Source organism: Aphelocoma coerulescens, chromosome 1A, assembly GCF_041296385.1.
Source record: "Aphelocoma coerulescens isolate FSJ_1873_10779 chromosome 1A, UR_Acoe_1.0, whole genome shotgun sequence".
NCBI lineage: Eukaryota > Metazoa > Chordata > Aves > Passeriformes > Corvidae > Aphelocoma > Aphelocoma coerulescens.
The window spans coordinates 61,292,291-61,317,099 of NC_091014.1; the positions used below are offsets into that span (position 1 = coordinate 61,292,291).

A 24,809-nucleotide genomic window follows, 5' to 3' on the forward strand; every position below is an offset into this window, starting at 1 on the left:
TGCTTTCTTCCAGGTTGCTCCAGAGCTGTCAAAATAACATCAGAAATTGTCACTGAGAAATACTGTCTTATTAAATTGATCAGTGTAAGCCAGTAACAAGAAGACAATCACTGAAAATTCTCTATATTTAGATGCTTATCAAACAGTTAACTATTTAGCAGAAGCAGAAAACACTGAGTACAAAGGAAATAAAGGAGCTGACACACTGTGTGTTTAGCATCCCTGAAACACAGATTTAAAAGAAACAAAGATTTTAGTTATAGGCTAGCTGTGTTGAAATTAGTTAGAATAAGAAGGAATTTGGGCCCAGCTAGAGTTAATTAAAATAGTTAAGAGAGCTGGACCTGAAATGGTTTTCAAGAGGTTAGTAATTGATTACTAAATAACTGATTATTTGTCATTTGTATTGTTTGTTTAGCTGTGCTTAGAACGAGGAACAGAAACATTGATAAGCTGGTCTAGGGAACAAGGACAATCACCAATTTCCTCCCTCTGTGAGAGCCTATTCAAAAGTCACACAAGAGGAAATTTGGAGGTCACTGAAGTAATTAGGATTGTTAAAGTTCAGAAAGGTGGAAAAGGTCAAAATGAGGGAGATGAGCTTACTTCGTTTATCTGGGACCACTGACCCAATTCGAGACCACCAACTCAATTTAGAGCACACACTAGGCATGCTTAATGACATTAAAGCTCATTTCCATACGAAGCGGAGAATGGGAGGTGTTAATGTTATGAATATGCATTTGTATTTTGGATATTCATAATTCTTGTAAATAAAAGCTATGTGCTTGCTTGGATTGGGGCCCTGTGTCTTAGGGAGCTATCCCACGCACTGCCTGGCGCCAAATAAATATACACTTTCTAACCCTAAACCGTTAGAGAGCCTTTGTCTGTCTCAGTTGGATGTCCATACTAGATTGATATTCATATTTTAATAAATCATCCCAGAGGTGTAGATGGCCACTTCTTGGTACTCAGCTCATTTATCTTTCTTCCAGGTTCTAGGAACATTTTTGCCTACCAGGAGATCAGCTCCTGTAAGAAAAGATTGTTGGAAATGGAAAGCAATTCAGAAAGATTTGTCAGCTATTTATGCCCTTTAAAGCAAAACAAGCATTGAACGTTTATTTTGTGAGAGAAGAAAGGAGTTTATGAATTATGGGCTGGCCTTGTGCAGGAGAGTTAAACACTGGTGTTAGTTAATGGCCAGTTAGCAGAGCACCATCTTGATCTCAGTGGAGGCTGGCTGGCTGGGGACCATAAATCCCTACTGCAAACGGGAGCAGCCTCAAGATGCTTCGTTTCAGCTGCTGGGACGCTGCTAAGGCAGCGTTTATTTGGTCAGGGTTTGGGGTTTGCAGATCTGTCCCATCCCTGCTGGCTGTGCAGCTGCTCGTTACTGTTGATGATTGTTCTAGGGCTTCAGTAGGTTTTTACTGTGCTGTTTTCCCCTTGCAGGCTTTTGGCCAGTCCTTCTCTGTTCACCGCAAAGTGGCCGAAGATGGCGAAACACGGGAAGAGACTCTTCTCCAGGAGTCTGCATCAAAGGAAGCCTATTACCTTGGGAAGATTTTGGAGATGCAGAATGAGCTCAAGCAGAGCAGGGCTGTGGTCACCAACGTTCAGGCAGAGAATGAGAGGCTCACTGCTATTGTCCAAGACTTGAAAGAGGTAAATGGGGCTGAATTTCCTTAGGGTGTCATGGATAACACAGCTCTGAGTAAAGAAAATATTTACAGGAAGTAAAAATTCTCACCTCCCAGCCTGTGATCTTCCCAGAAACCACATGGCCTGAGAAGGCTACAATTTAGAAAGAAGGAAGTATAACTTTTGTTGCTTTTATACAGTACCACCTTACAAATATAATAAAATCCAATTCAAGAAGCTATAATTTCCTAAGCAGCCTTAACATTTTGCATTGTATTTTGTAGTACTGAATTTTACATAAACACATTTTCTGCACGCTTCTGGCATTCAGGCAGCTCTTCTCTTTCCCAGCATTTACATAATTTTTCAGGTATTTGGGACTGCCTAGAATTAAATTAGGCTTTCACTGGTTTTCTTCTGCTGTAAAGCAAAATTAAAATACATGTTTTTATCTAGAAAATGGGTAACAGTAAGGAAGTCAAATGTAGTTACTGACCATATGAGACGTTCAATAAGTTTGATGGAGAATTTAGTAACAATTAATAAATTGCCTTTTCCCCCTTGGAATCTGGAAGTTACAGAATGTAGCAGAACTACTGCATGCAGGGGAAGGCAGCACTTGGAAATGAGCCCACATCTTCCCTGCATTCCCCAGGAATGCTTAGACCGTAGGGATTCTCTCCCCTGCCCAGCTGCTGGAGGAGCTATTTCCTATGTGATTCTGGAAAGTGATTATTCAATGCATTAATTTGTTAATATTAATGATTACCATGTTTTCTGTAGTTGAATGGAATGGCATCCTTTTAGCCTACAGAAAGTCCTGGAACAGGGTATCCCTGGAACTGAGTCCTTTACTCTCCTTGAACATTCTTGCTTAATGGTTGTACTGGGCTTGCCCATAATACAGATCAGATTTCAGGAAGAAGTACATCCATGCCATTTGTTCACATATTCCAATTAAAATATGTGATTGTAGTTGCTGTTGCAGTGGTTAACAAAAGAAAATCAAATACATTTTTAATTATTTTTGATCTGCTTGTCCTAAAATCCTATCCTGAAGTCATCTTGGTGGCAGACAAGCAGCTGTTGACATGCCTACCTGTTTGGTTTAGCTCACAGGTCCTTTTGACTTGAGGTTCAGCCACAAATGAACAACCAAGTTAGAGAAAATACGCGTTTGTCTTTGTACTCGATTCTGTTCCTCTGGGGTCTCCTTGGGATTCCTTCAAATGCAAATCTCCCTTCCATTTTCTCTCATGGTTATTGATCTGTATTTGTTCAGGAGGCAGTTTTGGTACCTGTTGTCCCTGGAATATTGATTGTCCTCGTTTCCTTGGAGATAATAGTAGCCCCTAGTGTGAAGCCAGGTGCAATTATTTCCTGCTCTAATGCTAAATAGAAACAAGCCATAGTAGTTAATTAAAGTGCAATAAAGGAATTTACCAGAATAAAAATAAGGCTGGTAAACTGATAGTTATTATTAAGATGATGTTGTACCCTGAGTATCAAGTCCTTTACTGTGTGGAACTTTTATTTTGTCTTACTACAATCAATGTACTTAAACATTGGGATGTGGGATATAAATGGGATAAGTGCAGTCAGTTCATTACACCACACGCTATTATGAATTAATTGCTTGAATAATAATAAGACATAGAGGGTGATTGCCATTTACTTCCGGCTCTTTGTGATCTTTTCACACTGAATTACGCTGGTATTTCATCTTGTGCTCGAAGGAGTCTCACCCTTGTACCCAGCCTGGTATCCCTTGGTCCTATGGCTGTGATGTCCAAGTTGCTGCTGAAATGAGATGACCTTGTCCTGTAAGTGTTTATGAATTTTGTCTGCTTTGTTCTGGTTCCTGCAAGTAGGGAAAAGCAGACTAAACTTACTCCAAATCTTGACAGCTACAAAGGGGAGGAAAAAAAGTATGAAGTGTCTGGTATGTTTTGGGGTAAAGTCAGAATTAGATGCTGCTGTGGGTGGATTGCTACAACGAGGAAGCAGTTTGTCTCTTTAGGCAGTAAATTTGGAAATCTAATTAGAGAAAAAAATGAAAGAAAAAAGATGATCTTCATGTGGGCCTCTGTACTGAGTGATGCAAAGACAGATTGGTAGATTCTGGGCATAAGTTACCTGATTGTATCCCGTCTTCTCCCCTCCTTGCCCACTACCGCTTTCCCTCAAGAAAGACATGCTTTATAGTTGCTTTTTTAAGCCTTAATAAGACATCTTATAAACTAAACAAACAAACAAATCATTCCTCTCTCCTTCAGTCATAATATAAAGGTTTGAGTAACTGCTGTGTGGTTCTGGGAATAGTGTTTTTGCGTGGATGCCAGAAATGTGTGGTAGTTTCTCCATGCATTCAGCCACTTAGGATACTGAAGACTGATAGGTAGGTTTTCAAACAATGACCCCTGTTATTGGTATTGCATTCCTAAATAATACACTCAGGGCTTCTCCACTCCCCAGCCTGTCGTGGGAGTTATCTGATGAATACATTCTGCTCTCTGAATTTGCACAAAAATCCATAGTCATGTGAATGTGTATGAGCATTTTCTGAACCATCAGAATGCACTCACATGAATGCTGATGACTTTTAGGAATCCTGGGAATTCCATAGCCCGGAGGTTAAAAATTCATACATTTTAGCAAGTATCTGCCTTACAGTCACAGCTCTGATGTCTGTAGGGCAGCTTGACCTGGATCTCCCTTGCTATAAAAGGGAATGTATCTGTTGGTGATTGAGAGACAGGAGGCAGCTTGATGCAAGCAAAAGCAGTTTATTGTTTCTGCAGTATGGCTTATATACTCTTACAGCCTTCAGACAAAACCTTCCACTACCTTAGTAAAAACCACAACATTCATGTTTCCTAGCAACATTGATTAACTACTGTCTTGCATGATTTCTCTTAGCAAGGCACAATGTAATACATAATGTTGCTTCTACTTTCTTCAAGTCCTTATTTGCTGTTCCCAGGGCTTGTGGCCCACTAAGGTTAAAATGTCCACATCATTTACCAACTCTGCAGAACTTTCTGCTCAACTTCCCAGCTGTCTCTCCATATGTATCAGGCTCAAGTCTCTGGAGATTATGCATCTCAGACTGCAAAAACAAAAACTGATCTCAGTACCCATATCTTGAAAAGGATTTGTTTTGAAGAACTTGATCAGGTGTTTCACCCTCATGGGGAATGATGAACCAAGAATCTCTGTACATAGATAGCTTTCTACTTCATGTTAAAATGATTAAAAGAGTAAAACACCACCAGCTTTATTTTTGATGTAATAAAAATCCTTGGAGTGTTGGATAGGAGTCTTATTAACTATCACCTAACTAAATAAAATATACGTTTTGGAAAGCTGGTAGATTTTTTTTCTCCCACCAAGACCTCAGATAGGGAATGTAGGCTGTTTAATTTGAGCCAAAAATATACAGATTTTAAAACTGGGGGCAGAGAGATAATATTTTGGCAATTAGAGACCAGATTTACAAAATCTGTATGTTAGGCATCACACATTTTATGGTAGATGGCCTCTCTGTATGAAGAGATCATTATGGTTGTTTGATCATGTAACCTTCTCTAACAGTGTATGAATTGCCCTCATTTATTATAAACATTAAAGAAATACTTTTCCTAGAAAGCATCTTTTAAAAATACAATCTTTTATCCTTTTCTGATTTTCTGGAATCTGTTTTTCTCCTATTTAAAAGCACTGCTCACTTATAGTTGGGAGATGAGTAACTTTCTTTCCATTTGTGCCACTGAAAAGCCTTTTCTTATGGTGACCATAAGCCCTTTATAGGTACATAAAGATGAAATCCCTACCTTGAGAAACTGATAGCTGACAGAGGTGGTTATGAAAGCCCAGATGACCTAGCTCAGAAGCTGGAGAAAGCTCTCTGCCCACAGACAGGAAATCTCCATATAGAGGTGATGTCTGTATATATTCCTCCATCATGGGAAGGCTGAATAACTTGGAGCTTGGCATCTGACTCAAAACAGGTGGCAACTGGAGGGGAAAGAGAATGAGGCAAAGATGAAGCAGGTGAGACTGTAGAAAATGGAGATAAAGAGGGATGGTACAGTTCAGGTTTTGTAGGTGTTATGAGAGTAGGCTGAGGAGTTGTTTGGGGTGGGTAGGTGTGAATGTTTTGGTGTCTGAAGGGGCAGGTATGAATCAGCTCTTTCTTCCCATTAAGACTAGTGAAAATGAGAAAGCCAGGAAGAAAGGAGTTAAAACTCATAGGCTCTTTACTAAGAGTCACTGCAGCAGCTGCAGGGATTGCAGAAGAAATGGGCACCTGGGTACCTGCAGTCTGTGAGATAACAGATGAACAGGGAGGTTTATGTGATGACAATATTAATGGGCCAGCACACACCTGGGCTTCTGGAGGGCAAAAACAGGAACGAGGGCAGTGGAAAAATGGGTGGAGGGAAGAATACAAATTTATGATGTATTATTTGCTGGAAGCAGGTGAAAAAATGTCTAAGGTGAAGTTGTGCAGCCTCGCTGCCCTTGAAATCCATAGCTAAACATTTATTCACTTCCGCAATACAAAAATCTAGCAGTACAAAAATTAGCAGTTCATGCTAATCAGAAAATGTATGGGCATGGTAGCCTGGATTTTTTTGAGGGGAACTAATGTTTGAAGGCAGAAAAAATTTACAATCCTAGTCTTCAAGTTGACTTTCCTCTAAAAAATTATATATTAAGGACTAGACTTTCTATATTAAATGTGGCTTAAATCATAATTGGCTGTTGCCTATTTAGAAATTATAGTTTTTCAATCTGAAAAAATAAGTTTTTTTCTCATTTTATAATTTTGAGTAAATCAGGTGCCTAAATTTCTACCTTTTGTAAAATTTTCTGTCCATCTAAAGGTCTGGCTTGGCCTGAGGTCTGTCGCTACCCTGTTGCTGCATGTTGAGCACTGCTGAAGGAGCTACTGTGATCTTCCAAGGAGAGGTTTCCCAGCTGACCTCCTCACCCAGTGATGTCCTTACACACTCCGGTTTTGTGATTGTGGCGAGGTTTGGGGCTTCAGTTTATTCTCTGTCCTAGGACTTGTGAATCTACCTCTTTCTCTGAAGAAAGTGCCCTGGCAGTCAGCTGGCAGATGCTCTTTGTTCCTTCAGATAAAGCTGTTTCACAGGGTTGGGAGATAGTGTTTTGTGGGTCAGGGAGAGTGGGACCGAGCAAGCTGATGACAATGACTGTAGCCTAAAGGCTAAACCACTCAGATGGGAATAGGGAACAAGGTCTCATCCCTGTTTCAATTAATGCTGGATAAGAAATACTTAAATATTCATTGAGGTAGAGACCAGAACCCCAGCTGCTCCTCTGTGAGGTGGCAGCCCTCAGCAAAGGCTGCCTCCATCCCTTAGAGGAGTGTGGTCCGCAGCCTTCATCTCCCATGGCTGTGACCTAACTGATGAGCTCTTGGAGGGAGGTAACTCTGGGTAACCAAGTAAGGTGACTTTTACCAACTCTGCATTGAAAAAAGACAGAAAAGCTAAGTCTGGGAGAGGAATCACTGCTAGGAATTATGTACTGCAGGAAGAACCTTTTGGCTGCTTGGCTGTAGTGACAAAGCTACTGAGCTCTCTTCAGTTTTGACAGCTTGCTTTTCTAGTAGTTGTCTAATTTTATTCATGCACAGCATAGGGAGCCTGTGATTGTGCTCTGGTGATTACCCCAGACAGAAAAGTGATTTAAGTGACTGCAGTGGTGCATCTGACCAAGCAGCATCCTTACATGATCTTGTCTGGTCCCTCGTGGTGTTGTCCCGTGCTTTCCAGTGTCTGCATCAACAGACACTCAATGTACTCCAGAATGGAAGTTTGTTTTGGCATCTACACCAGTTAAAGAAAGCTTGCTTTATAAATATTTATCTGCTTGCTAATATTATGGTGGCACTTTCAGCAATGGCTTTGTATCATGACCTGGACCAGGGGATTGAGTGCACCCTCAGTCAGTTTGCAGACAACACCAAGCTGGGCAGAAATGTTGATCTACTGGAGGGCAGGATGGCTCTGCAGAGGGATCTGGACAGGCTGGATTGATGGGCTGAGGACAGCAGAATGAGGTTCAACAAGGCAAAGTGCTGGGTCCTGCACCTGGGCTACAGCAACCCCATACATCACTACAGACTTGGAAGACAGTGGCTGGAAAGCTGCCTGGTGGAAAAGGGGTGTTGGTTGACAGCAGCTGAGCACGAACCAGTGTGTGCCCAGGTGGACAAGAAGGCCAATGGCATCGTGGCTTGTGTCAGCAGTACTGTGGCCAGCAGGACCAGGGCAGTGATTGTTGCCCTGTACTCAGCACTTGTGAAGCCACACTTTGATTCCTGTGTCCAGTTTTGTGACATGGAAGATATGACAAGAAGGACATTGAGGTGCTGGAGCAAGTCCAGAGAAGGCAGTGGATCTGGTGAAGGATCTGGAGCACAAGTCTGTGAGGAGTCTGTGAGGACCAGCTGAGGGAGCTGGGGTGTTCAGTGTGCAGAAAAGGAAGTTCAGAGGGGCCCTTATCACTGTTAAACAGCTTCCTGAAAGGAAGCTGTAGCAAGGTGGGGACTGGTGTCTTCTCCTAAGTAACAAGCAGTAGGACAAGAGGAAATGGCCTCAAGTTGTTGCCAGGGGAGTTTAGATTGAATACTAAGAAAAAAATTCTTCACCACAAAAGTGGTCAAGCATTGGAATAGGCTGTCCACAGAGGTGGTGGAGTCACCTGGTGGCATTTAAAAGACAAGCAGATATGTCATTTGTGGGTGTGGTTTAATGGTGCACTGGCCATGCTGGGTTAATGGTTGGACTTGATGATCTTAGAGGTATTTTCTAACCTGAATGATTTTATGATTTTTAGAAGGAGAATAATTAAGAAAATATGCTGTAGTGTTCAACATGACCATTGTTAATGGTGTTTTGGTCTTAATGTACCTTAATGCAAGCACTGCTTTTTGAAAAGAAGCTGTAGGATCTGGAGCAGCCCATGGACATGACTGGGGGTGTCAGAGAAATAAAGTGGAGCTGGGTGTGATAGAGAGATGGCAGAACTGTTCCTCCTGTCAGGAGAGTGATCACATCTCAATTTAGGGCATTATTAGCATAGTCAGTAGAGTTGATGGTATTTACATTCCTTTGTTTTGGAAGTTACTGTCAGCTGGGTAGAACCAGCTCTAAGTTAGGCTGATAATATAAATGTGTTACCTTGTCCAGTGAGAGGTGTTTTTATTTTCTCTCTCCTGTATTTAGAAAAGCCTGCCATAGGGAGATTCTGACAGGCTACCCCACCCTTGTAAATGTTTTTCCCTCTTTAGCTGATAGTGTTAATGGGTGATGGTTTTGCCTTTAGAGGCTGCAAAATTTACTAAAAATATATTGTTTCCTTCTGCTTTCAGGAAAAATTTCAGATGGAGCTTAATCTGAAACAGTGCCTGTTAAATGGTTTCCTCTGCTCTGTATGTGTACTTTCCCTGTTCACAGGACTTCTGAAAAGAAACAAAATTATTTTCTTTGTCTTGGAGACAGAAAAATACAGTAAGCTGTGACTTGTAATCCTACCAAATCTTTCTTATGCTGTGAAATTAATGGGTATACTAATAGACTGATGCTGTCTCTCTGTCAGAGAAGGAGCTCTGAGCATAGGCAGCAAGACCACTGTCGACTACTTCTGAGTGTCCTAATTAGCAAAGATTTAATTACAAATCTGCCATTCAACTCCGTCTTCCTACTTAGTTACCACCAAACACTTTTTTGGGTTCTTGCTTCACATTTTGGCCGACAAGCCATTCAGGTGAATCCAAAGGTGGCTGGGGTAAGATTAACCTTTTTGTTTCCCGAAATGTGGTTTATAATCCTAAATTGCTATAATCACTCATAAGATGGTTGTGTTTCCAAGTTTGTACTCCTCATAAGCACCAACTGTAATAGCATTGGAAGCTCAAGAGCTCAGGATAAATACATTTTGTTGTGGCACTGTTTTCTCAGGGTAACCATCAGCTTGTTGTTCTGCTGTTCTTACCCTCAAATATACTTGCAAGTCACCAAAAGCATCTTTGAGTGGTTGTGTTTCCTGTTAATGAGCCCAAACAATGATTTTGGATATAAATTTGGGATTTGACACATTCATGACACTGTTTTCTTTGGCAAGGTTCAGGCATTTAGCTCTGCTGGGAATAACAGAGTCAAACAATGGACACTAGGGAGGTCAAAAAAAGGCCAAGTGGGATAATGGAGCATAACCAAGGGACTGTTGCATAAATACAGAGTGCCTTATTAAAAATACTCAAATTCCCAGCTCCTTCTTTCAGAAAAGGGGCCTCAAATAGAAGATGAAAGAGGGTGCACTTTCAGCTGCCCTTGGTAATCTTTGGGCAGTAATTAATCAAATCAGGATCTGGCAGTGCTTGTTCTTACATAAGTTCTTTGAAAGAATGACCCCTTATTTTGTGCCTAGGTGGTGCCAAATCCCCCCTTGTGCAGGCTATTGAGTGAGCACGTGCTGAGAGGACAGCTCTGGAAGCCAGAGGTATTACCTGGGTTTAAAGAAGAGGGAGGCAAATTTCATGGAGTACTGGGCCATCAGTGCTGCTGCTACCTGAAGATCCAGTCCCAGTGCCCAGGGCTCGTAGGGGATGCCCATCTTCACATAACATCCCTGTTTCTCAGGTGTCACACACCAGTGGCTGCTTGGATGTTGGGCTAGCAGCTCTCTGAACTTGTCAAAATGATATTTTCTTTTTCTTTGTGGCTTCCACATTTTAAAAATGCATAACTTTTCTTGCTTTTGTTTCTAGATGAGGAAGCCCTCTTAAGAACTTCTTGTGCTGACTCATTCTTTTCGGTATTAATTTGCTAGTTAAAAATAACTTGGGCTTTTGTCTATTCAAGTGGTGTGGAGTAAGATGGCTTTTGGCAGTGCTGGGATTAGCTGCGTTGCCAGTTTTTACACAATCCTTGCAATGTGATCTGGACTCTCAGGAGCAAGAGCCCAGGAGCTGTGTTGACTTGTACCTTGTGACTTCATTCATTTGCCTGGGATTAAGTGGGAAAGAAAGAATACCCTGGTGCCAGACTTTCTGAAACTTGGGTCCAAAAGCTTCAGCAGCCTTCCAGATAAAGTAAAGGCATAAGGAGAAGGAGAAATTTTTGCTGAAAGTCCTCATTACCTGAGTGCATAAGCAAATAGAGCATAAATGGGGGTGACATGTGTCACTGATAATGAATATTAAACAATGAATGAAGGTAAGTTTGTTGCCCCTGTTCCAATTAATATTCTTTGATTTTTTTTTTTTAAATATCCTGAGCTGTTTTCAGTTTAAAAAAAAAAAAAAAAAGATAGTTAAAGGTTCCCTGAGAGACTAATGTTGTTATTCCCAGTCCTTCAGTGTTAGATGTGCCTGGTAATTGTTGAATGTTTTATGCCTTCAGTACTCATTGGGATTACAGAACAGCAATCTGGATGTATTCCCAGCAATCAGTACACAAGCAGTGTGGTCACATTTCTCTTCTCCTGGGAATCCACACATGCACTGTAGCCCTGCATGATTGTACCTTCTGTTGCTGATTTTCTCCTGTTCCCTGCATGTGGATGCATCACTGCCTGTTTTCCTTCCTCCTAAACCTTTTTGCTCATTATTAAGAAGTACAGAATGGATGGCACTGACTGGTCATTGGTTCAGAGATGAGATCCACCCAATGAAACTGAAAAACCTAATGATCTCTACTGGAGCTGTGATTAGTACTTTGAGGGAAACTCATGGGTGCTAATCACATGTGGATAATAATTACCAGCCAAGGTGCTTGAGCTTCAACGTCTGCTCTTGCTTGTTCAAACCCCACATTTATTTTCAGTCTATTTTTTTTTCTTGTCTTTTAATCAATACTGATTTATTTGTAAGGGTTTCTCCTGGGATTTTCTAGGTAATTTTGGGAAATGGGATTTACCTTTTCCTGGGGATATGTCTTGACTGCCAGGACATGGAGCATTGCCTGTGACCTGACCCTAGTAGTGCATGATTTGTGAGGTGCAATCAGAGTGACATGGAACAAAACACATCTAAATTATGCCTTTGGATAGTTAGCAGCTACTAAAGAGATTTTTGGTAAAAATCTCCTACCAAACAAAAAGAAACTGCACAGAATCAAAACCTGTGAAACCATGAAATATATAAGAAAAGTCAGCATCTTTGGGGTTTATATTTTGTGCTCTTTATGCTGTCATTTTCTCACTTGGGTTCATTCAGACTACATCTTACAAAACAGAAGTCTTTTCTGTGTGGCAACGTGAGGCTATCCTTAAACATGGCCCTCTGTGGGGCAGGTTCCTCTCTTCGGTTCCCCGCTTCTCCTCAAAACCTCAAACTCATTACCAGTTTGTCATTGGTATGAAATCATTAATAAGTTCTTGGCTCCCATCATCTGTACTAATTGTGCTTTCTACAACAAACTCTGTCCTCAAGGGGAACATTTGTAAGAGGAAGGTGACAGAAGGGTGAACAGCAAGAGCCTCAAATATGCCACCTCTTTTTCTCCCTTTGTCCTTACTACAATATATGAGACAAGCTGGTTATTTTTAGTTATTCTCAACAGTCAGTGCCAGTCAGCATCCAGGAGGTGGGCAGCAGGTCAGGCAGAGGTCAGACAGTGTTATCACCCTTTCATTGTGATGGTCAAATCCACTCTTAAGCTTCAGGATTGAGAGAAATGCACTTTTGCTGGCAAATGTTTTAGATGTGTACGTGCAGATGCTCATACATAATCAGAGCTTGTCTGCTTCTATGATGTTATTGTTAAAAAAACCCCATCAAATAGGTAGGACTAGATATGAATGCAATTTTTGCCTTCACTGCTCATTCATTCTGCCTATGTAGCCTTTCCTCTCCTCCTGAAGCACAGTGTGTTGGCTCTTTCAGCTAAATGTGCCTTGAAGGCATCATCGCAGAGCTGTGATTTTTCACTTCAGTGAAATGATTGGGCTGTCTGCTCTGATACTCGCTGTGAACTCTACGTGAAGAGTGGCTGTGGCATTACAGTGTCAGCTTAGAGTGGGGTGGGTTAAAAATGGGTCACTTCCCACCAGTCCTGCACACCTAGTCACGAAAACGGGATCCAGAGGCAATGCTCTTCACAAATGCAACACTGTGAGGTTTGGCTCATGATACAGGTTTTTTACATTTTTTTCTTGGGGTCCCTTGTGTCTTGTTTTCCCAAGGGAAGTGGCGACACAACAGCAGTGAGAAGATAGAGGATTCTGGTTCTTAGTAGCTGAATGCATAAAATGTCAAGGGTAAAATTCTGGTCAGTGCGGAGGAAGGAAAGTGTTGCTTTCACAAACATCTTCTCTCACATGCCATGACTGTCTGCCCTCACCAGATGAGGTATGCAGAGAGACACATAAGAAAAGCAAGGAAGAAAAAGTAAAAAATTCCAAGAAATAGGTGTGGACGGGGATTGGTTGTCAAATAAATGGGAATATATTAAAGGGAAAAACTCAATATTTTGGTCTATATCAAATCAGCAACAAGGTTTCCTAAAGTCAGTCTGCCTTGGCTTGCTCCAGAAATCTGAGAGGAAGACGATGTCCGTGGTCTGTTGTCCAAGACATAAATGCAGTGAGGAAGAAGGACTGAATCTGCAGACCCCTTTGCAAGATGTTCACAGACACTTTGTAAAGCTGGAGCTCACCTTGTTTTGGCAGCAATTCAAATAGCCATTTTACTATTTAAGCAGATAAGACATAGCTATAGATGTAGATTTATGTGATTGGTGTTGTTTTGATATTAATTTTATTGAAGATCTTTGAGTCATCATCAGAATATTTTAATTTTGGAGTCTAGGATGTACAGCTGTTTTTCATGCAACATGGTTTGCCAGTGGTGATTTGAAGTCAGCCCCTTGACAGCTTTCATATATTCTTTTTGCATTGTTTTATGTTTTTATCCATTGTAAATGCTTTTGAAAAGCCAATTATGAGTTTTACATTACTACTTCTCTTGCCCTCTAGAATTTATGACTGACTCTTTCTTCCTCTTAACCTGACTACCTAATTTCTTCCCACCAAAGTTGTTGTGAGATGGAGCTTTATGCCACAGTCATAACTGCCATAACTCTGTTTTAAAATAAATCACTTTATAGACTGTAAGTGAAATTGAACCTTAAATTGCTAATAGAATTTAAAAACACTTCTGTATTGTTAGTCCACTTGAAATTACATTAGCTTCTTTGAGGGAAAGAAGTAATGACAGTGCATGTTTTGAAGTTTAAAAAGTGAAAAAATTTAGAGTATTAGGAAGGAAAAATAAAACTAAGGGGGGTCTTTAAATTTAAAATGAGAAATGCACAACCTTGGTGGTGTTTCTGTTTAAGAAAGCCTTCTCCTTTTAGCATGTTATCAAGAGAAATGAGCTCTTGTTTTGTGGTCAGCTCTAACACAGGACAGCTGCACTACCTGCCTTGTGCTGAGTTCAGGCTGTGGATTGCCTGGCTGAGCTAAGGACCAATTTTCAGGAATTCAATGCATACTATTACCTAGCTTCTCAGAAAGGCAAGGAAAATGAACTACCAGCTCAGCTTCAGCAACATTTATCTTTTATGTTGCACTTTGGGGAAACATACTTCCTTATCATACCCACTAAATGCATGTTACAAAATGAAATGCTGAAGTTCCCCTACCACAGTCTATATTTTTCTCCTTAGCTGCATTCAGAAATATCAAAGATACTGATTCTTTGCACAGTCAGAATAACCACTGCTACAGCCTCTGTAACTCTGTGCCTTGAGGCAGAAAGAGCCCTTATCTATTTAAAGGCAGGATAGTTAGCAAAAAAAGGTTGGGTTTTGACTGCAACTGGAAAGCTCCCTGCTTTCCAGATGCAAGGTTGCAAATATATTGGAGATTATTTTCATCCCTGTTGTCATGTCATTAGAAATCCTGGCAATAACTCAGAGTGAACTGGAGAGATAATCTTTCTTTTCAAGAAGCAAATGCAAAGATTGGTTTGTCATTGTTTCTTATATTATATTGCACTGACCTCTTCCTCAAGGGTTGTAAGGAAGTCCAAGACATTAAAAACAGAATAGGCTGGTTTCTTCTTTATTACATGCCCCTGATTAAGGAAACTTAACCATGGCTAGTTCTCTTCTGTCCAACGCTACAGCAAAATATATAAGCTATATGTGTTATAAGCTACACCATCTTGCAATACTTGTCTTATTACTGAAACCTAAAACAACAGTTAGCTTTTGTTACATGTGTTTAAGCATTTTTCTTTAATATGTTTTTTTTAATGCTGAGTTTTATGAGGAAATTACTTCTCTTAGTTGTACCTTGTAATAGTGGAGGCAGCTCTAAGCATAATTCCCATCCTAGGTCCAGAAGGTCGGGTTATTTTTAAATCTGGTGCTGAGCTGAAAAACAGTGCAGGGCCTATAAAGTTGTCATTCAATGGGATGGTAAAATGGGTTGTGAAAACAGCAATAAAGTAAAATACACACAAGTCACTTCCTCCACTGAAGCACATAATTCAGGGTCTGTTGGGGTGAGGAGCCATGTGCCTTCTCCTCTTCTGGCTTTCTCTTTCTGTGTCCTGTCTGTAATCCATTAGAGACTTTCATTATTTCAGTATGATTGGGGTTAACTTCTAAACATGATTTATTGCTGCTTTCTCTCATAAATACATATAGGAGAAAGTTTCATGAAGGATGTCTGCACTTCAGGCGGCTCTCTTGAAAGCTGTTTATTGCATAGGCGAAGTTACAGCATTTCAGGGAGTGGGTATCCAGAGCCAGCCCTACAGCTGCCAGCTCCAGCTGTAGGCATCCCTGAAGCTGCTTTCTGTTCAAGTTACAAAGCATTTTATACTCTTCTTTGCAGAGTATCTTAACATATAACAACCAATAAGCACCATACAGCATACCTTCACATTTGCCTATAGCCTATCAGAACTACCATCATCACCATATTATAGTCATTATAATCCAATCACAAGAGTAAGTAAGTTACAATTTAAGCTTACAGTGGAAAATTCTCAGACCTCTCTTCTTCTTCTTGCTACATCAACATTTCTTGTTTGCCTGCCATATCTCTTTTTGGTAAAGACATGTTTTCTATTTACTTGTGTTCTTCTTAAGACTTATTTACTTGGTGAAAAACATGTCTTTGTTTGTAGTCACATACCTTTGTCCTATTCCTAAAAATCTCCTTCCAACTCATCTCCAACCTTTGCCTTCTCAGTTACTCAGCGATCAGTGTTTCAGCAAAACATCTTTTACTCTATATCAAAACTTGCTTTCATTTCTACCTCATCCCCAGTTTCTACATTCAGAGATCTTTCTGCCTGGCCTTACCTACCTGTGAAACTTTCTTACCAAACTTTCATCCTTCCCAACAGAGATGGAATTTGTGTTTTCAGTTAGTGTTACAGTGGGGATCATGCAACACGCGTATCAGACAATGAGGACCGTGGAAAAGAAATATCTATGGACCGGTTCTTGCTAGATGTTTCAGAGATGTTTATTTCTCCAGCCCCATGGCCAGGGCTTTGCTGGGGAACTGCTCAATCACAGGACCGAGGGTCCCTGCCCGCGCAGGGGAACACAAACCAACCCATGGGGAACGAGGCTGACCAGGGGCAGGGAAACCCTGTGCCTCCCCCCCAGGGCCCCTCTCCCAGGGCTACATGGCAGGGAGACCCAACAAGCTTGGATATTCTCCAGCTAGATTGGGATTTCTTTTCTTGCTGTAATTTTCAGTTTATCATGTGGGGTTTTATTGCACAGCCTTGATAGCCTATTATCGCTCAACCAAGGGGGGGGGGAAGTCAATTTGGTCTGAGAGAAATTGTATATGAAGTAGACACTTTGATTTTGGTGTGAGAGAGGTTGTATATGAAATAGACATACTGATTTCGGTTTCAGGAAGCACTTTCTTGTTCTCCAGAAGATTAAAAAAAAGAAAATTATTTATCATTTTCCTACAGTCTATTTAGAAAATACCAATAAGCACTGAAGCACTAATCTGACCCTTCAGCAAAGTGCACCTGTAATATGAAGTGTCTCTCACCCTCCCCTTTCCTCCCATGCTGCAGCTCCTGCTGATGTGTGTGGTGTTCATGAAGTTGGCCAGCTGAACAGCAAGTCCATTGCAGTACCAGTATCCAGAATTTTCACTTACCTTGGAGTGAGAAGCTTTGCTGAAAGATAAAAATGTCATTTATTTAAATAACTTTCGTAGATAGATAAAGAATAAGCAAATTCTTTTAATCGCTGAGATAGTTTTCCCAAGATGAAAGTTTTTCTATACTTACCTACTTAATTTTTCTCAAAAGAGGCCTCAAACTTCCTTTAAAGCAAATTATTCATCACATATCTTTGTCACACAGTCCAAGCCATGTCCCACCCCTTCTCTTAAATGCAGCCAGATTTGAGATGTAGTTGTCCTGGGAGGTTTAACTGTGATGATGGAGATGTGCCTGGGTGTGCAGAGCTCCCTCGTGCAAGGCTGGGCTTTCAGAGGGCACTGACTGCAAGAAATGTGGTCCTAGCAGAGGCTTCCTGTGCTGTTGAGTTGCTGTCTGGGAGCACTTGGGGCTTATTCAAAGAGGATTTTTCTCCCAGAGGAGATGGATGAGTTTCCTGTAGCTCCAGCATGGCTTTACTGGGACTGGATAAGCAGAATAGCAGTCAAGTTATGAGGGGACATGGATGTGAAAGAAAACCAAAAACACTAATAGAGCATCTTTGCTGATTAAGATAATGCCCACTAAGAGGTTGTATCTGGGCCTTGTCTCTGGATTGATGGCATGCTAGGCTTTTGTTTGTTTGCTGCTGTGTAAGGTAAGTAGGATCGGAGTTGGTGTTTTAAGAGGAGTTAATGAAAAAAAAAATTCATTCAAAGCTGATTCCAGGTCTTTTTTTCAGCCAGGAAATGGCTTTTGCTGTTGTTTCTGAGTAAAAGGAGAACTATAGGCATGTCTTGTGGACTCAAACATCTTTTCTGTGCATCCCCTCCCAGCAGGACTGTCTTCCTTTCCTGACCTGTGCATTATTGACTTTCAGTGTATTTTACAGCCTTATGCTTTTAATAATTTTGTGCCTTACTCAGACCAGATACATGCATTTCAACTATTCTCGGTGTAAAAATAGCCTGAAGGCAAACTCAGGCATATACTGCATCTTCAACTTAGTTAAGAAACTCCTTATTCAAGGAATGCAGTGGTTATGCCCTCCAGCACTGTGCTGTTACAGAAAATAATCATCATCCCTCAGCTTTGTGCACTTCTCCTGATTCAAGGACATTAAACCTCACAGTTATTGTCAAAAAATGAGTGCAAGGTTTGCATTGGGCCAGAGTTCTGCAGCACAGAAAACATTTCCAACCTTCTTACATTGCAAGAGTTATCCCAGAAGGCTTTATTTTCCCTCTAAGGTATGGCCAGCAGGCTGTAAGAAGCCTCTTACTTGGTGCCAGTCCTGACTCGAGAAGCTCTGCTCCAGTCTGTGGTCTTATTTGATTTCTTCTTTTCTAATGTTCATGTGAGGGATAAGCTCTCAAGACCTTAAGTGCTTGTGCTTTCTCCCCTGCCCTCTTTTTACATCAGCTGAACTATATCTAGCATATATTTGCCTCATTGTTTGAAAATTGCTGCTAAAAACTGCTACAAGTTGCTGTTTAACCATTTGCATGATGACATGCTAAGTCAAAGGAAAAAACAACCAGACAAAACCTCAGTGCTTCTCTTTTCTGTAAAACTGAATGAATTTTCTTGTCCTCTGTGTGCAACGTTTCACTTAGAGCTCACGAATTGAGCTTTTAGCTGTTAATGATAATAGTGATAAAACCAATTCTTTTTTCTGAAAAGTCTCTGCTGTGCTCTGTAGGCAGGGAAGTGCTTCAGTAACTGCTGTAATTAAAACCTTTCTCCTTTGGAACATATGGCAGGATGGGATAAACAGGCAGGAAGAAGTAAGCTTTGTGTGAAACACACAGTGGGAAAAAGTGCTTTGGTTGGAGAGAGACACAATTTTATAAATTAAAAAAGTGCCCCAAACCAGTCATGGTTTGTCTTCTGTGAGTAAGAGACTGGCTCCCTATAAATGCTGTCACACATGTTTTGGCTGGGCACACTAAGTGTCCTCTAAGCTTGTCCTTTTTAGGGGTAAGATGAAGGTGTGTTTGCAGTTCAAGAGAATCTTCTCCAAAAGAACACCCTGCCTACAAAGAAACCAAACCTGAAGTAGCTACAGCAGACTGCATGTAGTTCACATTCATTATGAATAGTGCTCTTTCAAAAAAGAAAGCCCACAAATTAGCAGAAATGAGCTATCACTGTATGGGATTTCCTTTTAGAACCACTAACATCATCATGGTGGACAGTCCATAATCTTTGATTCCACAGGAAACAGAAAAATACTTTCTGCCTCACCCTCAAAATGTTGTATTTCATAGGTGAGTAATTTTCTAATCTTATGGAAATGATAAAGATCATCTCGATAAGCGAGGACCGGTGATGCCTGGTGCTGCCATCTGTTCAGCTCCCTGCCTACTTGGTGAGACAATTTAACCAGTCTGTTCCTATAGCACACATTTATCTCATTCATATGAGGGAGAAAATACTGTGGAAATAAATTCTGCTTGCAGTAACATTATTTTTTTAACCAAGACATGTTTTGCCAATTTCCTACCTCCCTATATAAATGCATGCATTGTTTTGAATGCTAATAGAAAATCTGCACTGTTTTAAATGTGCTCTAATTCAAGGTGGATAATTTGTACAGATTTGTTATCATGAGATGATTTTTTTTTTCCTCCCTTAATGGGATGTTGAGGCACTGAGGCTCAGATCCCCATTTTTAGTAACTGGCTGCCCTCTTGCATTTTTTAGTTTCTTTGGCACTTGCTGATCTGTGTGAGATGATGGAGGAAGTTTGTGTTGCATCCTAAAGCTCAGAAATTCCTGGGATTCTTGTACCCCAAACACTAACTGAAGTGTATTCCTTTCCCTACCCAAGGTTCAAAAATTGTGATCTTTTTTCCAGTGCTCCTGATATTGAAGACCTTTTGACAGATCTAACATGCATCTGTTTGATTCTTCTTTATATATTGCAAAAGAAGACCCAGACTCTGTCATGTAGCAACTCCCTTTCACACGAATTTTGTGTGCTTAAACGTGGAACACTCAGCACTTTCCCTGATGGAGTATTTAAAGAACCTCCCATCCTTTTTGGTTTATTATTCAATTTTTGGGCATTACAACTGTCTTTCTCTGTAAAGAAAGGTTTTTTCACTTTAAGAAATCCCTTCTCCATAAACTCTTCTGTCTCATTCCCCGTTTACTTCCAAAGCTGTGTACCAATGCTAAATCCAAGTTTCTAATTGAGATTCTAGGCAGGAAAAATTGCATCGTTGGCTTTTGTTCTCCTGTGAAAGCCCATACTAATGGAAACTGCCTTATATAAAACACTCCCCTTTCACCTTGGAAAACAAAGAAGAGTTCCTGTCTGAAACAAGTACTGTGGCATTTCAGTGTTTTCAAAGCGCTGTGCTGAGCTTTGTCCGGAGCCTTGACTGTCCTTATCGGCTTGATTCACACTCAGCACCGGTGTTGGGGTGATGAAATACGTGGTGCTGGCACAAGTGGGGCCGTCTCTGAGCCATATCCTAGGGCTGGGAGAAGGGGAGCCCTCAGGCTTTGTGCAGAGCCTGGCAGAGAGTTGGTGCTTCACCTCGGGGCCAGTGCAAGAAAACAGCTGTGCCGTAGGCTGGTGTGGGCTGTGGGACCTGCTGCCCTCTTACCCATCCCTTCCAGTCTTGCACTTAGCAGAAACATCCCATTCACATCTCACCTAACTGACAGTGTGTGAGAGTTTCCTATCTGAATTCTTCCCCTGATTGTCCTGGATTTGAGTCAGACTTAGGATTTCTTTATAAAAGAAAGGGGATGATGGCATGGGGTATCTCTTACCACAGTCTATTACACCTAAGTGAAACATGTGAAGGGACTTCTGTTGTAGGGGAAAAATAAGATTTGTTTGTGATTAGTCAAGTTCTGACTGGTTTTGATTTATTACCCTTCATCTCAAGCAAACATTCAGGGCCTTGTCAACAGGAAAAAAAGACCTATTATAATATCTATGACAGGAGATCTGTCATATGTCGTATATATGATATTATGATGGATGGTTTCTTCTGTATGCTTTTAATGTGGGTTGATTAACACACACTAGCTGGTATAGGTTAAAATATGCATTCTCACCTATGATCTTAAAATGAAGGGATTATTTGGGAGGAAATTTTAGTTTAAAAAAAAAAAAAAGGAATTTGATTGCCATAAGATATCCTGAGGCTTACTAAGATTATATGAGACTAGTTTGTCTGTCTGTCCAAGAGACAGCCAACACAGTGACAGGGACTGCTGCTGTTGGTCTGTTTCTGGTTTTTGTTACTGGGGTGTAATATTTTCTTCCTTTTTAGCAAATAAATAGCTTAAAACATTTGTCAAGGTTGAGATATGAATGCATTTTATTGATCAGGTTTGGCAAGGGATCAGCCTGCAAGATTAGCAATCTTTTTTATTTTCTTGCAACTTTGAATTTAGCTATTAAACATTATTTGTATGTTTTTCATTAACCCCTGTTTCACCCAAATGGTGGATATTGGGGAGAAATTAGTATTTGATGCAAGTTCAGCACACTGATGCCTCTGTTGAGAAAAAGTTGAATAAGAAGCAAAGGTTGGAGGGGCAAAAGAACAAAAAATTTTGACAGTCTTTAGTGGGAAGAAAAAAGACCAGAAATGGTAGAGAGAGCAAAAATGGAATTGGTAGTGATGTTAGGAATGGTGGGATGTTTTTATTGCTGAGTTTAGAACAAATCAGGGCAGGAAAAGCTTTCAGTACAATGTTTAGATTTAAGAAAAGATGTACTGGAATTTCTCTGGGTCACCCAAACACTTCCCTAAGAGAATGAGAAAAAAAGAAAATGAAAGTCTGTTTGGAATGGGATGTTTAGTTTTGCTTGAAATCTGCCTTCTCTGTTAGGAAACTAGCAGGCCTACTCTGAAATATGTAGCTTACTGAGTAAAAGCAGTTTCTAAATAAAACAGCAGATTGGTCAGGGTCAAACAGGAGCCTGTCAGAACACTGCTACAGCAGCTCCACTCCCTTAAGAGGATGGACTGAGGAAAATGTTTAGGCTTTATGCTGCATTTATTTACAAAAAAAGGGTCCTGGTAGAAGGGGTTGTGATACCATAGTGTGTGGGCTAATACCCAAGAGCACATCTGCATTCTGTCTGGATGCTCCTGAAATGCAGCTAACATCATCTTTGAGGGACTCAAGAGTGGGGGGGGGGAAATAATTTAGGATTCAAAGGCTCCTGTCTTGTCCTTTGGTTGCTATGTGAGAGCTGTCTTCAAAAGCTTCCCATTTAGTGATGATAGTTTGAAGGGTCCACAGGGAAAGTGATGGTTCCTACTTTCTGAGGACCAAGGCCAGAAATGGATTTTTAGCTTAAACTTGAAGCTTTGAACTGCACATAGAAAGAATTCCATACTTTATGGAAACCCGGGGATTTTGACATGGTACCTCCCAGGGTGCACAATCAATGCCTCTGATTTGTAATAGGGATTTTCTTTTCCTAAAACAGCTCAGCTGTGTGCTTGCTGCAGCTACAGCACTCCTGTGGCAGACACCAAACTGCTGCAAAGCAATGGCCACCCTACTCTGGAACATTAAACTGGGTAGCACTTGGATTTCACATACTGGGGCAGATTGGTCACTTGATCTTAAGGAGCCTCCATTAACTGAGGAAGGATGAGGGCAAAGAGCAGACAGATGTGGCTGCAGGTTTAGTTTTTTCTCCTTATTTCTGTCTTTCACAAGATGTACTGTACAGGCTGAAGAAAAATTACCTATGTTATGGAAGTTTCAATGTGATCAAAGGCAGAGACTATTAAACAAGGATTATGCACTGCCAAAGGCTGTGATTACACCAGAAGTTCTGTTTAGGGGGATTTTTCCCATTCTGCCCTTGTATTTGGCAATGTCCTACATTACCCTGCACAGAGAGCATGGTGTAGGTGTGCTGTGTATCCCATGATCCATATATATATATGTGTATATATATATATATTTGTAGGGAGGCACACAGGATCAGGAAGATGCCAAGTCAATTCTCTGATTGATATTCTGGATAAACTCACCCTCAGTATAATAATTAAGAGCCCAAGGAATTGTTGCAGCCTGGATTGTTTTCCCTGTAGACACTGGCAGCACTATTTCAGTGATGAAAAACCTGACAATAGTCCACAGCTGTGTAGGTATGACATAGAATATATTGATGAGTTAATGAAGGGGAGTTCACAAACTTCATCTTATTCCTGTTGCTTGTCTGAATTCTGACTCGGTTCAAGTGTGATGTTGTTTTTTTCTCCCTGAGGTTGGCTTTTTATTAGATTGATTATTCTGCTGCACATTTTGCAGTGTACAACTGAGTTCAGTTGTGCTGTATCAGGCCACTGGGCATACAACAGAATTAGGACTGAAAAACTTGCATTTAAATAGTTATTTGCTGAAACTCATACTGAATTTCATTAGTAATGATGGCATGTCAAGGTCATGGTTGAATGCTCTAAAAACTCAGAGAAAATTTAAGAACGTTGTAATGAATTTGGAGCCACCCTCTGAAGTTTTGTTGTATTTTATATAAAAAATAAGTTAGGCAAAACCAAAAGGAGCTTCAGCTCTCAATCAGCAGTGGTCTGCTGGGAGGATAGGAAACGGAGAGAGCAATGAAGACTTAGGACTGCAATCCTTCACTGCCAAGGGAATTTCTTAACAGTACCTGGAGATTTATAGTCCAGCACCTCCCTGCCTTGCACCTTGGGGGCATGGCTGAAGGCTGGCTGGGGAAGCTGTCACACTGCTCTCATCTCCCCAGGCCACTAAGCCTGCCAGGGCCAACAGCGGGGCCAGTCTGGCACCCCCGTTTCACCCAGCTGTCACTGGCAGGCTTGAAGGCTTGAGAGAAGGCTGAGTTCAGAATTTGGAAACACTGATACTGCCACAGATGAGGCTTAGGTGAACATGTCTTTGAAAATCAACATTTTCCCCTCTACTTCTCACATGGATGTGTTTTTTTAGATTTCCATAAATCTGGAAAGAAAATAGTTCTTCATTTATCAAGGTCCTTGAGCACAGTTTCAGCAAGGACAAGAACACTCCTTCCTTTTCTTGAGCCCCCAGAGCTGCTGAGTGAGTCCCTTTGCTCATGTGTGCTGTAATGATCATCAAGATTACTTGATATTTGCCATGACATACTGTCCTCCTCATGCCACAAGGTGTTTATAGAAAATTATCAGTGCTTTAGTGGATTTATCTTCAGGTTACTGAAGGGCTGTGTGCAGGGCTTTTTTGTGGCTGTTCCCAGTTAGGTCTTTTATCTGTATCTTGGTAATATATCAATAATCTGTTTAAGCAGAAGGCTTCTGCTATCAGACCAACACCTATGGTGAGCTGGCTGAAAGTCTAGCAGAAGCAAATGGTGAAAGGAAAACAGCAGTGGTTTTAAGGGGGAACACAAGAGAGTAGAAAAGAGTAGATTTAAATGTAACTTTAATACCCATATCTAAACAATCCCATAACTTGCTTGATACTTTACTCCCTGAGCAAATACAGAATTTTATGGTTTTTTTTTTTCCATTTTGATGCATTGCAGGCAGTTAATGATACTCGGTGTTTATTCAATTCCCAAAGGAATAATTTAATTCTAAGGCTGTGCAGCCATAGGCAACATGCTGCAATAATCTCTGTGAGAACTGCAGCATTAGTAGTCAGTCCTTGCAATGTGTTCTTATGGCATGTATTACATCTGTATTTCTGTCCTGCATGCTGAGCAGTAAGAATCTTGTTTGCTCAGCCTTTTAAGGAAAAGGTAAGAAAACTGTCAATGTGAAAATTACTTCTGCTGACTGTAATATATATATAATGTAAATGTGTGAAATTTACAGTCTGTATTAAAATTTAAATGGAAGGGCAGATTATAAACAGTCAAGATCAGGTTTCAAATCAATTTATATTGAACAGTGAAGAGTACTACATTGTTACAGCCACGCTACCTGGGTACAGGTATTTTCACTGTCCATATCAATAAATT

At 40.7% G+C, this 24,809-nt stretch overlaps 1 protein-coding gene across 17 annotated transcripts in view; it reads left to right on the forward strand.

Moving 5' to 3' along the window:
• The window catches only part of BICD1 (BICD cargo adaptor 1), a 171,356-nt gene that overhangs the window by 84,819 nt on the left and 61,728 nt on the right, over nucleotides 1-24,809 (forward strand). For 15 of the 17 annotated variants that reach the window (XM_069003109.1, XM_069003093.1, XM_069003111.1 and 12 more), the window contains one exon: nucleotides 1,459-1,671. In XM_069003109.1, the coding sequence (XP_068859210.1) occupies nucleotides 1,459-1,671 (213 nt within the window). Of the gene's footprint in view, nucleotides 1-1,458; nucleotides 1,672-3,383; nucleotides 3,469-9,055; nucleotides 9,688-24,809 lie in introns of those variants that run through there. The other 2 variants (XM_069003105.1, XM_069003106.1) reach the window with 2 other exon arrangements.